A 12,656-nucleotide genomic window follows, 5' to 3' on the forward strand; every position below is an offset into this window, starting at 1 on the left:
GGGAGACCCCACCCCAAAAAACCTTCACTGGAGACCCTGGGGAGACCCCTCCCCAAAAAACCTTCACCGGAGACCCTGGGGAGACCCCACCCCAAAAAACCTTCACTGGAGACCCCACCCCAAAAAACCTTCACTGGAGATTTTGGGGAGACCCCACCCCAAAAAACCTTCACCGGAGATTTTGGGGAGACCCCACCCCAAAAAACCTTCACCGGAGATTTTGGGGAGACCCCTCCCCAAAAAACCTTCACCGGAGATTTTGGGGAGACCCCTCCCCAAAAAACCTTCACTGGAGACCCTGGGGAGACCCCACCCCAAAAAACCTTCACTGGAGACCCTGGGGAGACCCCACCCCAAAAAACCTTCACAGGAGACCCTGGGGAGACCCCTCCCCAAAAAAACCCCGCACTGGAGACCCTGGGACCCCCCCGACAGCTCCGCTCCCCTTCTCTGTGTGGGGAAGGGCCGGGGTTTTGGGGTGCCCTCCTCACCCCTGGGGGTTTTTTGGGGGTCCCTTGTTCACCCTGGGGGGATTTTGGGGTCTCCTCCTCACATTTGGGGGGGTTTTGGGTTCCCTGCTCACCCTGAAGGGTTTTTTTGGGGGTCCCTTCCTCATCCTGGGGGGGTTCTGGGGTCCCCTGTTCACCCTGAAGGGTTTTTTTGGGGGTCCTCCCTCCACCCTGAGTTTTTTTTGCTCCCCTGCCCACCCTGAGGGTTTTTTGGGGTCCCCTCCTCACCCTGGGGGTTTTTTTGGATCTCCTCCTCACCTCTGGGGAGTTTTTTGGGGTCCCCTGTTCACCCTGAGGTTTTTTTCTGATCCCTCTGCCCACCCTGAGGGGTTTTTGGGGTCCCTTGTTCACCCTGAAGGGGTTTTTTGGGGTCCCCTCTCCATCCTGAGGGTTTTTTTGATCCCCTACCCACCCTGAGAGGTTTTTGGGGTCCCCTGCCCACCCTGGGGAGATTTTTGCGGTCCCGTCCTCACCCTGAAGGGTTTTTTTTGGGGTCCCCTGTTCACCCTGGGGGTTTTTTTTGTTCCCCTCTCCACCCTGAGGGTTTTTTTGATCCCTCTGCCCACCCTGGGGGGTTTCTGGGGTCCCCTTCTTACCTTGAAGGGTTTTTTTGGGGTCCCCTCCTCACCCTGGGGAGTTTTTTTGATCCCCTGCTCACCCTGAAGGGTTTTTTGGGGGTCCCCTGCTCACTCTGGGTTTTTTTTTTTTGTTCCCCCGCCCACCCTGAGGGGTTTTTTGGGGTCCCCCGCCCACCCTGGGGTGTCCCGCAGCCCCCGTCCCTCACCTGTCGCTGCCGGTGCTCTGCCGGTGCCAGTCCCGGGGTAATCCCGGTGCCAGTCCCGGTGTAATCCCGGTGCAATCCCGGTGCCAATCCCGGTGCCGGTCCCGGTGCAATCCCAGTGCAACCCCGGTGGAATCCCGGTGCCAATCCCGGTGCCGGTCCCGGTGCAATCCCAGTGCAACCCCGGTGGAATCCCGGTGCCAATCCCGGTGCCAATCCCGGTGGAATCCCGGTGCCAGTCCCGGGGTAATCCCGGTGCCAATCCCGGTACCAATCCCGGTACCAATCCCGGTGCCAATCCCTGTGTCAATCCCGGTGGAATCCCGGTGCCAATCCCGGTACCAGTCCCGGTGGAATCCCGGTGCCAGCCCCTGTGCCAATCCCGGTGCCAATCCCGGTGCCAATCCCGGTACCAATCCCGGTACCAGTCCCGGTGCAATCCCTGTGTCAATCCCGGTGCCAATCCCGGTACCGGTCCCGGTGCAATCCCAGTGCAACCCCGGTGGAATCCCGGTGCCAATCCCGGTGCCAATCCCGGTGGAATCCCGGTACCAGTCCCGGTGGAATCCCGGTGGAATCCCGGTGGAATCCCGGTGCCAGCCCCGGTGCCAGCCCCGGTGCCAGCCGAGTGTCACCGCGTCCCCGGGCTCCGGCTGCGCCCACGGGGAGGGGACAGAGCCCGAGCAGCGCCCCCGGGCCGGGGCCGGGCGGGTCCCGGAGCCGCCGCCGCCGCCGCCCTGCCCCGGGGGGACGCGGGTTTCGGGGCGCGCCCCGGGGCGCCGAGATTGGGGTGTCACCCCTGCCCGAGGGGATGCAGTGTCCCGGGAAACTCCGGGATTTGGGGTGTCACCCCTGCTCCAGGGGATGCAGTGTCCCGGGAAACTCCGGGATTTGGGGTGTCACCCCCGCCCCAGGGGATGCAGTGTCCAGGGGCACTCCGGGATTTGGGGTGTCACTCCTGCCCGAGGGGATGCAGTGTCCAGGGGCACCCCGGGATTTGGGGTGTCACCCCTGTTGGGGACAGGTGTCCCAGGGCACCCCGGGATTTGGGGTGTCACCCCTGTTGGGGACAGGTGTCCCAGGGCACCCCGGGATTTGGGGTGTCACCCCTGCCCGAGGGGATGCAGTGTCCCGGGAAACTCCGGAATTTGGGGTGTCACCCTCGCCCCAGGGGATGCAGGTGTATTGGGGCACCCCGGGATTTGGGGTGTCACCCCTGGTGGGGACAGGTGTCCCAGGGCACCCCGGGATTTGGGGTGTCACCCCCGCTCCTGGGGATGCAGTGTCCTGGGAAACTATGGAATTCGGGGTGTCACCCCCGCCCCAGGGATCATAGATGTCCCGGGGCACCCCGGGATTTGGGGTGTCACCCCTACCCGAGGGGACACAGGTGTCCCAGGGCACCCCGGGATTTGGGGTGTCACCCCTGGTGGGGACAGGTGTGCCAGGGCGCGGTGGAATTTGGGTGTCACCCTCGCCTGAGGGGATGGAGGTGGCCCAGGACACCCCAAAATTCCAGGATCACCCCCATCTGAGGGGTCACAGGTGTCCCTGGACACCCCAAAATTTGGGTGTCACCCCCACCCAGGGGGTGCAGGTGTCCCAGGACACTCTGGAATTTGGGTGTCGCCTCCATCTGAGGGGACACAGGTGTCCCAGGACACCCCAAAATTTGGGTGTCACCCCCATCTGAGGGGGTGCACGTGTCCCGGGACACCCCGGGATTTAGGGGACACCCCGGGATTTGGGTGTCACCCCCATCTGAGGGGACACAGGTGTCCCTGGACACCCCAAAATTTGGGTGCCACCCCCATCTGAGGGGGTGCAGGTGTCCCGGGACACCCCGGGATTTAGGGGACACCCCAGGATTTGGGTGTCACCCTCACCTGAGGGGTCACAGGTGTCCCAGGGCACCCCGGGATTTGGGGTGTCACCCCTGGTGGGGACAGGTGTGCCAGGGCGCGGTGGAATTTGGGTGTCACCCTCGCCTGAGGGGATGGAGATGGCCCAGGACACCCCAAAATTCCAGGGTCACCCCCTGCCCGAGGGGACTCAGGTGTCCCAGGAGACCCCAAAATTCCAGGGTCACCCCCTGCTCCAGGGGACACAGATGTCCCAGGACATCCCAGGATTTCGGGGACACCCCAGGATTTCGGTGTCACCCCCGGCCGAGGGGACACAGGTGTCCCGGGCACCTCAGAATTTCGGGGACACCCCAGAATTTGGGTGCCGCTCCTGCCCGAGGAGACACAGGTGTCCCAGCGCACCCCAAAATTCCAGGGTCACCCCTACCCGAGGGGACACAGGTGTCCAGGGACACCCCGGGATTTAGGGGACACCCCAGAATTTGGGTGTCACCTCCAACTGAGGGGACACAGGTGTCCCGGGACACCCCAAAATTTGGGTGTCACCTCCATCTGAGGGGACACAGGTGTCCCGGGACACCCCAAAATTTGGGGTGTCACCCCCATCTGAGGGGGTGCAGGTGTCCCAGGACACCCCGGGATTTAGGGGACACCCCGGGATTTGGGTGTCACCCTCATCTGAGGGGTCACAGGTGTCCCAGGACACCCCAAAATTTGGGTGTCACCCCCACCCAGGGGGTGCAGGTGTCCCAGGACACTCTGGAATTTGGGTGTCACCTCCACCTGAGGGGACACAGGTGTCCCGGGACACTCTGGAATTTGGGTGTCACCTCCACCTGAGGGGGTGCAGGTGTCCCAGGACACCCCAAAATTTGGGTGTCACCCCCAACCAGGGGGTGCAGGTGTCCCAGGACACTCTGGAATTTGGGTGTCACCCCCATCTGAGGGGACACAGGTGTCCCAGGACACCCCAAAATTTGGGTGTCACCCCCATCTGAGGGGTCACAGGTGTCCCAGGACACCCCAAAATCTGGGTGTCACCCCCACTGAGGGGTCACAGGTGTCCCGGGACACCCCAAAATTTGGGTGTCACCTCCATCTGAGGGGACACAGGTGTCCCAGGACACCCCAAAATCTGGGTGTCACCCCCATCTAAGGGGGTCACAGGTGTCCCAGGACACCCCAAAATCTGGGTGTCACCCCCATCTGAGGGGACACAGGTGTCCCAGGACACCCCGGGATTTGGGTGTCACCCCCACCTGAGGGGACACGGGTGTCCCGGGACACCCCAAAAATTGGGTGTCACCCCCATCTGAGGGGACACGGGTGTCCCGGGACACCCCAAAATTTGGGTGTCACCCCCACCTGAGGGGACACAGGTGTCCCAGGACACCCCGGAATTTGGGTGTCACCCCCACCCAGGGGGTGCAGGTTTTGGGACACCACCCCAGGGCACCCCAGGATCCGGGAGCCACCCAAGGGAGGAGCGTTGGGCTGGTGGGAACCGCAGCGACGTCACCTGTGATGTCACCTGTGACGTCACGGTGGGGGATGGCGCTTGGTGACGTCACGTGGGTCACCGGCCCTTGGCGTGGGGCTGGGGGCGGGGTCAGAGGGGGCAGCGGCCGCGGCCGGGGGGTCGTGGGGTCAGAGGAGGGGTCATGGCTGGGGTCACCTGAACGGTGGGGTCAGCGTGGGGGGACACGGAGTGACACAGGTCAGCAGGGGTCAGCAGGGGTCAGCAGGGGTCACCATGGGTCACCAGGGGTCACTATGGAGGGACACGGAGTGACACAGGTCAGCAGGGGTCAGCAGGGGTCAGCAGGGGTCACCAGGGGTCACCAGGGGTCAGCACTGGTCACTATGGAGGGACACAGAGTGACACAGGACACCAGGGGTCAGCAGGGGTCACCATGGGTCAGCAGGGGTCAGCACAGGTGGACATGGAGAGAACATGGAGTGACACAGGTCACCAGGGGTCACCAGGGGTCACCAGGGGTCACAAGGGGTCAGCACTGGTCACTGTGGAGGGACACGGAGTGACACAGGACACCATGGGTCAGCAGGGGTCACCATGGGTCACCATGGGTCACCATGGGTCACCAGGGGTCACCAGGGGTCAGCACTGGTCAGCGTGGAGAGACACGGAGTGACACAGGTCAGCACAGGTCACCATGGGTCACCAGGGGTCAGCAGGGGTCAGCAGGGGTCAGCAGGGGTCAGCAGGGGTCATCATGGGTCACCAGGGGTCACCAGGGGTCAGCAGGGGTCAACACAGGTGGACATGGAGAGACACGGAGTGACACAGGTCAGCAGGGGTCAGCAGGGGTCACCAGGGGTCACCATGGGTCATCATGGGTCACCATGGGTCAGCACTGGTCAGCATGGAGAGAACATGGAGTGACACAGGTCACCAGGGGTCAGCAGGGGTCAGCAGGGGTCAGCACAGGTGGACACGGAGGGACACAGAGTGACACAGGTCACCAGGGGTCACCAGGGGTCACCAGAGGTCACCATGGGTCAGCACTGGTCAGCATGGAGAGAACATGGAGTGACACAGGTCACCAGGGGTCAGTAGGGGTCAGCAGGGGTCAGCAGGGGTCATCATGGGTCACCAGGGGTCACCAGGGGTCAGCACTGGTCACTGTGGAGGGACACAGAGTGACACAGGTCACCAGGGGTCAGCAGGGGTCAGCAGGGGTCAGCAGGGGTCAGCAGGGGTCAGCAGGGGTCAGCACTGGCCAGCACTGGGATCCCCGAGGGGTCTATGGGATCCCTGAGGGGTTTATGGGATCCCTGAGGGGTCTATGGGATCTCTGGGGGTCTGTGGGGATCTCTGGGGGTCTGTGGGGATCTCTGGAGGGTCAATGGGATCCCTGAAGGGTCTATGGGATCCCTGAGGGGTCTGTGGGATCCCTGAGGGGTCTATGGGGATCTCTGAGGGGTCTATGGGATCCCTGAGGGGTCTGTGGGGATCTCTGGGGGTCTGTGGGGATCTCTGGGGGTCTGTGGGGATCTCTGGGTGTCTATGGGATCCCTGAGGGGTCTATGGGATCCCTGAGGGGTCTGTGGGGATCTCTGGGGGTCTATGGGATCTCTGGGGGTCTGTAGGGGATCCCAGCCCTACAGGGATTCCTACAGGGATCCCCAGACCATCCCTATGGAATCCATAGGGAGTCCAGCCCTTATGGGGACCCCCGCAGAGGCCCATGGGGGGTCTCCAGCCCCACTGGGGCCCCCATGGGGGTCCCCACGACCCTGTGGGGTCCCTGTGAGGGTCTGTGGGGACATTGGGGTCCCCATGGGGATCCCTGTGGGGACTTTGGGGTCTCTGCCAGGATCTCTGTGGGGTCACGGGGGTCTCCATCAGGATCCCTGTGGGGTCTGTGGGGTCACGGGGGTCTCCATCAGGATCTCTGTGGGGTCACGGGGGTCTCCATCAGGATCCCTGTGGGGTCACGGGGGTCTCCATCAGGATCCCTGTGGGGTCACGGGGGTCTCCATCAGGATCCCCGTGGGGTCCCGGGGGTCTCCATCAGGATCCCCGTGGGGTCACGGGGGTCTCCATCAGGATCCCTGTGGGGTCACGGGGGTCTCTGCCAGGATCCCTGTGGGGTCTGTGGGGTCACGGGGGTCTCCATCAGGATCCCTGTGGGGTCACGGGGGTCTCCATCAGGATCCCCGTGGGGTCACGGGGGTCTCCATCAGGATCTCTGTGGGGTCACGGGGGTCTCCATCAGGATCCCCGTGGGGTCACGGGGGTCTCTGCCAGGATCCCTGTGGGGTCACGGGGGTCTCCATCAGGATCCCGTTCCCGGGATTCCTATGGACGAGCCACAAGGAGCCGCCACCCTGCGGAACCTCCATCCCGCCAGAGGGCGCCACCCTCCCCTCGGCCTCTCCTCCCCGTCTCTATGGCGGGGCGGGGGGGCGCGCGCTGTGCCCCCCCTCTCTATGGTCCACGATCGCTTCCGGTCCCGTCTGGCGGAAGTGACGTCAGGGAGCGGCGCGGCGGGAGCCGGAGCGAGGTGTGGGGGAGGGGCCCGGGGGGTGTCCCGGAGGTTTTGGGGGTGGGGAGGGGAAAAGGCCGGGCCGGGAGAGCCCGAGGGGGGCCCGGGAGAGGGAGGGATCGGCCCGGGCGCTTCCGGCCGTCCTGACGGCTCGGGGACATCCCGCAAGGCGATGTCATGGGCGGCGTGCACGGCGCGCGGTGACGTCACACGGAGCGTCCCCCGTCCATGTCCCCAGGCCGTGGTGACGTCACACGGGGTGTCCCCCCCACCCCCCCCCCCCAAGCCCCCCCGTGCTGGCCCGTAGAACGTCCCCAGCCCCCAGAGTCTCTCTTTCCACAGGTGCCGCCGGCCTCGTGTCGCTGCGTGTCCCCGTGGTCCCGGTGTCCCCGTGATCCCGGTGTCCCCGTGTCCCTGCCATCCCGGTGTCCCCGTGATCCCGGTGTCCCCGTGTCCCTGCCATCCCCGTGTCCCCGTGGTCCCGGTGTCCCCGTGTCCCCACCATCTCTGTGTCCCCACTGTCCCTGCTGTCCCCACCACCTCCGGCTCTTGCCGTGTCCCAGCTGTCACTGCCATCTCTGTGTCCCCACTTCCCCCTTGTCCTCAGTGTCCCCAGTGTTCCCAGTGTCCCGACATCCCGCGTCTCCAGTGTCCCTTGTGTCCCCTTGTTCCCAGTGTCCCTGTGTCCCCACATCCCCCTGTCCTCAGTGTCCCCACATCCCCCTGTCCCCAGTGTCCCCTGTGTCCCCTCCATCCCCCCTGTGTCCCCGTGTCCCTAGAGTCCCTGTATCTTCACAGTGTCCCTAGTGTCCCTGTGTCCCCACATCCCCCCAGTGTCGCCAGTGTCCCCAGTGTCCCCACATCCCCCCTGTGTCCCCACATCCCCCCCGTGTCCCTTGTGTCCCCATATCCCCCCCCAGTGTCCCCACATCCCCCGTGTCCCCTGTGTCCCCAGTGTCCCCACATCCCCAGTGTCCCCAGTGTCCCCACATCCCCCCCGTGTCCCCTGTGTCCCCACATCCCCCGTGTCCCCTGTGTCCCCACATCCCCCGTGTCCCCTGTGTCCTCACATCCCCCGTGTCCCCAGTGTCCCCACATCCCCAGTGTCCCCAGTGTCCCCACATCCCCCCCGTGTCCCCTGTGTCCCCACATCCCCCGTGTCCCCTGTGTCCCCACATCCCCCGTGTCCCCTGTGTCCTCACATCCCCCGTGTCCCCAGTGTCCCCACATCCCCAGTGTCCCCAGTGTCCCCACATCCCCCCCGTGTCCCCGCCCCGCATCCCCTTGGCCATGCCCGAGGCCGTGCACTACATCCACCTGCAGAACTTCAGCCGCTCGCTGCTGGAGACGCTCAACGGGCAGCGCGTGGCCGGCCAGTTCTGCGACGTCACCGTGCGCATCCGCGAGGCCTCCCTGCGCGCCCACCGCTGCGTGCTGGCCGCCGGCAGCCCCTTCTTCCACGACAAGCTGCTGCTGGGCCACTCGGCCATCGAGGTGCCGCCCGTGGTGCCCTCGGCCGCCGTGCGCCAGCTGGTCGAGTTCCTCTACAGCGGCAGCCTGGTGGTGGCCCAGTCCGAGGCGCTGCACATCCTCACCGCCGCCTCCGTGCTGCAGATCAAGACCGTCATCGACGAGTGCACCCAGATCATCTCGCAGGGCCGCGGCCCCGCCGCGCTGCCCGCGCCCCGCAAGCCGCCGGGGCCGCCGCCCGCCTCCCCGCCGCGGCTCCCGGGGCTCTCGGAGCCGGCGCCCGGCGGCCACAGCCGCAAGCAGCGGCAGCCGCTGCGCCTGGCGCCCGCGCTCAAGGAGGAGCGGGAGGACTTGGAGGAGGAGGAGGAGGAGGAGGACTTGGAGGAGGAGGAGGAGGAGGAGGGAGAGGACGAAGGCCGGCCGCAGGAAGGCGTCGCCCCGCCGGGCGTGGCCCCCCCGCCCTTCCCCGCCCCGGACCCCCCCGTTTTTCGGCGCCCCCGAGGTTTTCCCCGACGCTTTCCTGCCGCCCTGGCCCGGCGACGACGACGACGGCGGCGGCGGCGGCGCCTTCGGGCCCCGGCGCGGCCGGGAGGCGCCGGGCGGGGACGGGTTCGGGTTCGGGGCTCCCCCCGCCTTTGCCGCCGCCCTACGAGGGGGGCGCGGAGGGGGGAGCCGTCCCCATGGCCCCCCCGGCGCCCCCCGCCGCGCCCCCCCGCGGCCCCCAGCCCCCGTACCAGTGCGGGCACTGCCAGAAGAGCTTCAGCTCCCGCAAGAACTACACCAAGCACATGTTCATCCACTCAGGTGAGCGGGGCCGCGCGCCGCCGAGGGGTCGCGGTGCCACCTGGGGGGGCTGGGGTTGACCCGCGGTGGTGCCCCGCGTCCGTCCCTGCTGACCTGGGCCGGTCCCTTGTTGGCCGGCCGCTGGAGCCCCATTGGCCTGTGCTGGCCCATGGTGACCCACGTTGGCTTGTACTGACCACTGCTGGCCCATGGTGACCCATGGTGACCCACGTTGGCTTGTACTGACCACTGCTGACCCATGGTGACCCACGTTGGCTTGTACTGACCACTGCTGGCCCATGGTGACCCACGTTGGCTTGTACTGACCACTGCTGGCCCATGGTGACCCACGTTGGCTTGTACTGACCACTGCTGACCCATGGTGACCCACGTTGGCTTGTACTGACCACTGCTGACCCATGGTGACCCACGTTGGCTTGTACTGACCACTGCTGGCCCATGGTGACCCACGTTGGCTTGTACTGACCACTGCTGGCCCATGGTGACCCACGTTGGCTTGTACTGACCACTGCTGGTCCATGGTGACCCACGTTGGCCTCTACTGACCACTGCTGACCCATGGTGACCCACGTTGGCTTGTACTGACCACTGCTGGCCCATGGTGACCCACGTTGGCTTGTACTGACCACTGCTGGCCCATGGTGACCCACATTGGCTTGTACTGACCACTGCTGGCCCATGGTGACCCATGGTGACTCATGGTGACCTGTACTGACCACTGCTGACCCATGGTGACCCGTGTTGGCCTCTACTGACCACTGCTGACCCATGGTGACCCACGTTGGCTTGTACTGACCACTGCTGACCCATGGTGACCCATGGTGACCCATGTTGTCCTGTACTGACCACTGCTGGCCTCTGCTGGCCCATGGTGATCCACTGATCCATTTTTGGCCAACGTTGACCTGCATGAATCCAAGTTGACCTGTGTCAATCCCTGTTGACCCATGGTGACCTGTATCGATCCACGCTGACCCACGTCGATCCAACGTTGGCTCATGTTGGCCTGTAGGAATCCGCATTGATCCATTTGGGGGCCATGTTGACCTGTATTGATCCGCGTTGACCCACGTTGATCCATTTTGGGGCCATGGTAACCTGTGTTGATCCATTTTAGCTCATGTTGACCCACATTGATCCATTTTGGTCCCTGTTGACCTGTATTGATCCATGTTGACCCACATTGATCCATTTTGGCCTGCATTGGCCCATGTTGATCCATTTTGGCCCACGTTGACCTGTACGGATCCATTTTGGGCCCATGTTCACCCACATTGATCCATTTTGGGCCCATGTTGACCTGTATCGATCCATGTTGGCCCACGTTGGCCCACGTTGATCCATGTTGATCCATGTTGGCCCACGTTGGCCCATGTTGATCCATGTTGACCCACGCTGATCCATGTTGATCCATGTTGGCCCACGTTGACCCACGTTGATCCATGTTGACTCATGTTGGCCCACGTTGACCCACGTTGATCCATGTTGACTCATGTTGATCCACGTTGACCCACGTTGATCCGTGTTGGCCCATGTTGGCCCGCGTTGATCCATGTTGATCCGCATTGATCCGTGTTGACCCACGTTGACCCACGTTGATCCATGTTGATCCATGTTGGCCCACGTTGATCCATGTTGGCCCATGTTGATCCATGTTGACTCATGTTGATCCACATTGACCCACGTTGATCCATGTTGACTCACGTTGACCTGTATCGATCCATGTTGGCCCACGTTGACTCACGTTACCCCACGTTGATCCACATTGATCCACATTGATCCACATTGATCCACATTGACCCACGTTGACCCACGTTGCCCCATGTTGACCTGTATCGATCCGTGTTGGCCCACGTTGGCCCACGCTGACCCACGTTGACCCACGTTGACCCATGTTGACTCACGTTGATCCATGTTGACTCACGTTGACCCACGTTGGCCCATGTTGATCCATGTTGACTCATGTTGACCCACGTTGACCCACGTTGATCCACGTTGACCCACGTTGGCCCACGTTGACCCATGTTGACTCACGTTGATCCATGTTGATCCACGTTGATCCGTGTTGACCCGTGTTGACCCACGTTGATCTGTGTTGGCCCACGTTGACCCACGTTGATGCACGTTGGCCCACGTTGGCCCATGTTGACCCATGTTGACTCACGTTGGCCCACGTTGACCCACGTTGGCCCATGTTGACCTGTATTGATCCATGTTGACCCACGTTGACCCACGTTGGCCCACGTTGGCTCACGTTGACCTGTATCAATCCATGTTGACCCCTTTCGACCCCCTTGACCCACGGCCCGTATCGATCCACACTGACCTACATCTATGTACGAGTGCCCTGATTGATCCTTATTGGTCTGTACTGATCCGTACTGATCCATATTGATCTGTACTGATCCATATTGATCCGTATTGATCCGTACTGATCCATACTGATCCGTATTGATCCGTATTGATCCGTACTGATCCATACTGATCCTTATTGATCCATACTGATCCATACTGATCCATACTGATCTGTACTGATCCTTATTGATCTGTACTGATCCATATTGATCCGTAGTGGTCCATATTGATACGTATTGATCCATACTGATCCATACTGATCCATATTGATCTGTACTGATCCATATTGATCTGTACTGATCCGTAGTGATCCATGTTGATCTGTACTGATCCATATTGATACGTATTGATCCATACTGATCCATACTGATCCATACTGATCCATATTGATCTGTACTGATCCATATTGATCTGTACTGATCCATATTGATCTGTACTGATCCATATTGATCTGTACTGATCCATACTGATCCATATTGATCTGTACTGATCCATATTGATCTGTACTGATCCATACTGATCCATATTGATCTGTACTGATCCTTATTGATCCATACTGACTCACACTGCCCCACACTGACCAGTACCAATCCATTCTGCCCCACACTGCCCCACACTGACTGGTACCAATCCACCCTGACCCACACTGACCCACACTGACCAGTACCAATCCACCCTGACCCACACTGACCCACACTGACCCACACTGACCGGTACCAATCCACCCTGACCCACACTGACCCACACTGACCGGTACCAATCCACCCTGACCCACACTGACCCACACTGACCGGTACCAATCCACCCTGACCCACACTGACCCACACTGACCCACACTGACCGGTACCAATCCACCCTGACC

General features: G+C 62.6%; 1 protein-coding gene across 1 annotated transcript; it reads left to right on the top strand.

The window, feature by feature from the left end:
• Positions 1–8,281: 8,281 nt before the first annotated feature.
• On the top strand, positions 8,282–9,498 carry LOC120748047 (zinc finger and BTB domain-containing protein 45-like). The gene is given in 3 exon segments (XM_040054124.2): positions 8,282–9,035; positions 9,079–9,235; positions 9,237–9,498. Coding segments are annotated over 3 exon segments (999 nt in total). The 5' UTR covers positions 8,282–8,455.
• The last annotated feature ends 3,158 nt before the right edge of the window (positions 9,499–12,656 follow it).

This window comes from Hirundo rustica, unplaced genomic scaffold (genome assembly GCF_015227805.2).
Source record: "Hirundo rustica isolate bHirRus1 unplaced genomic scaffold, bHirRus1.pri.v3 scaffold_464_arrow_ctg1, whole genome shotgun sequence".
NCBI classification, from domain to species: Eukaryota; Metazoa; Chordata; class Aves; order Passeriformes; family Hirundinidae; genus Hirundo; species Hirundo rustica.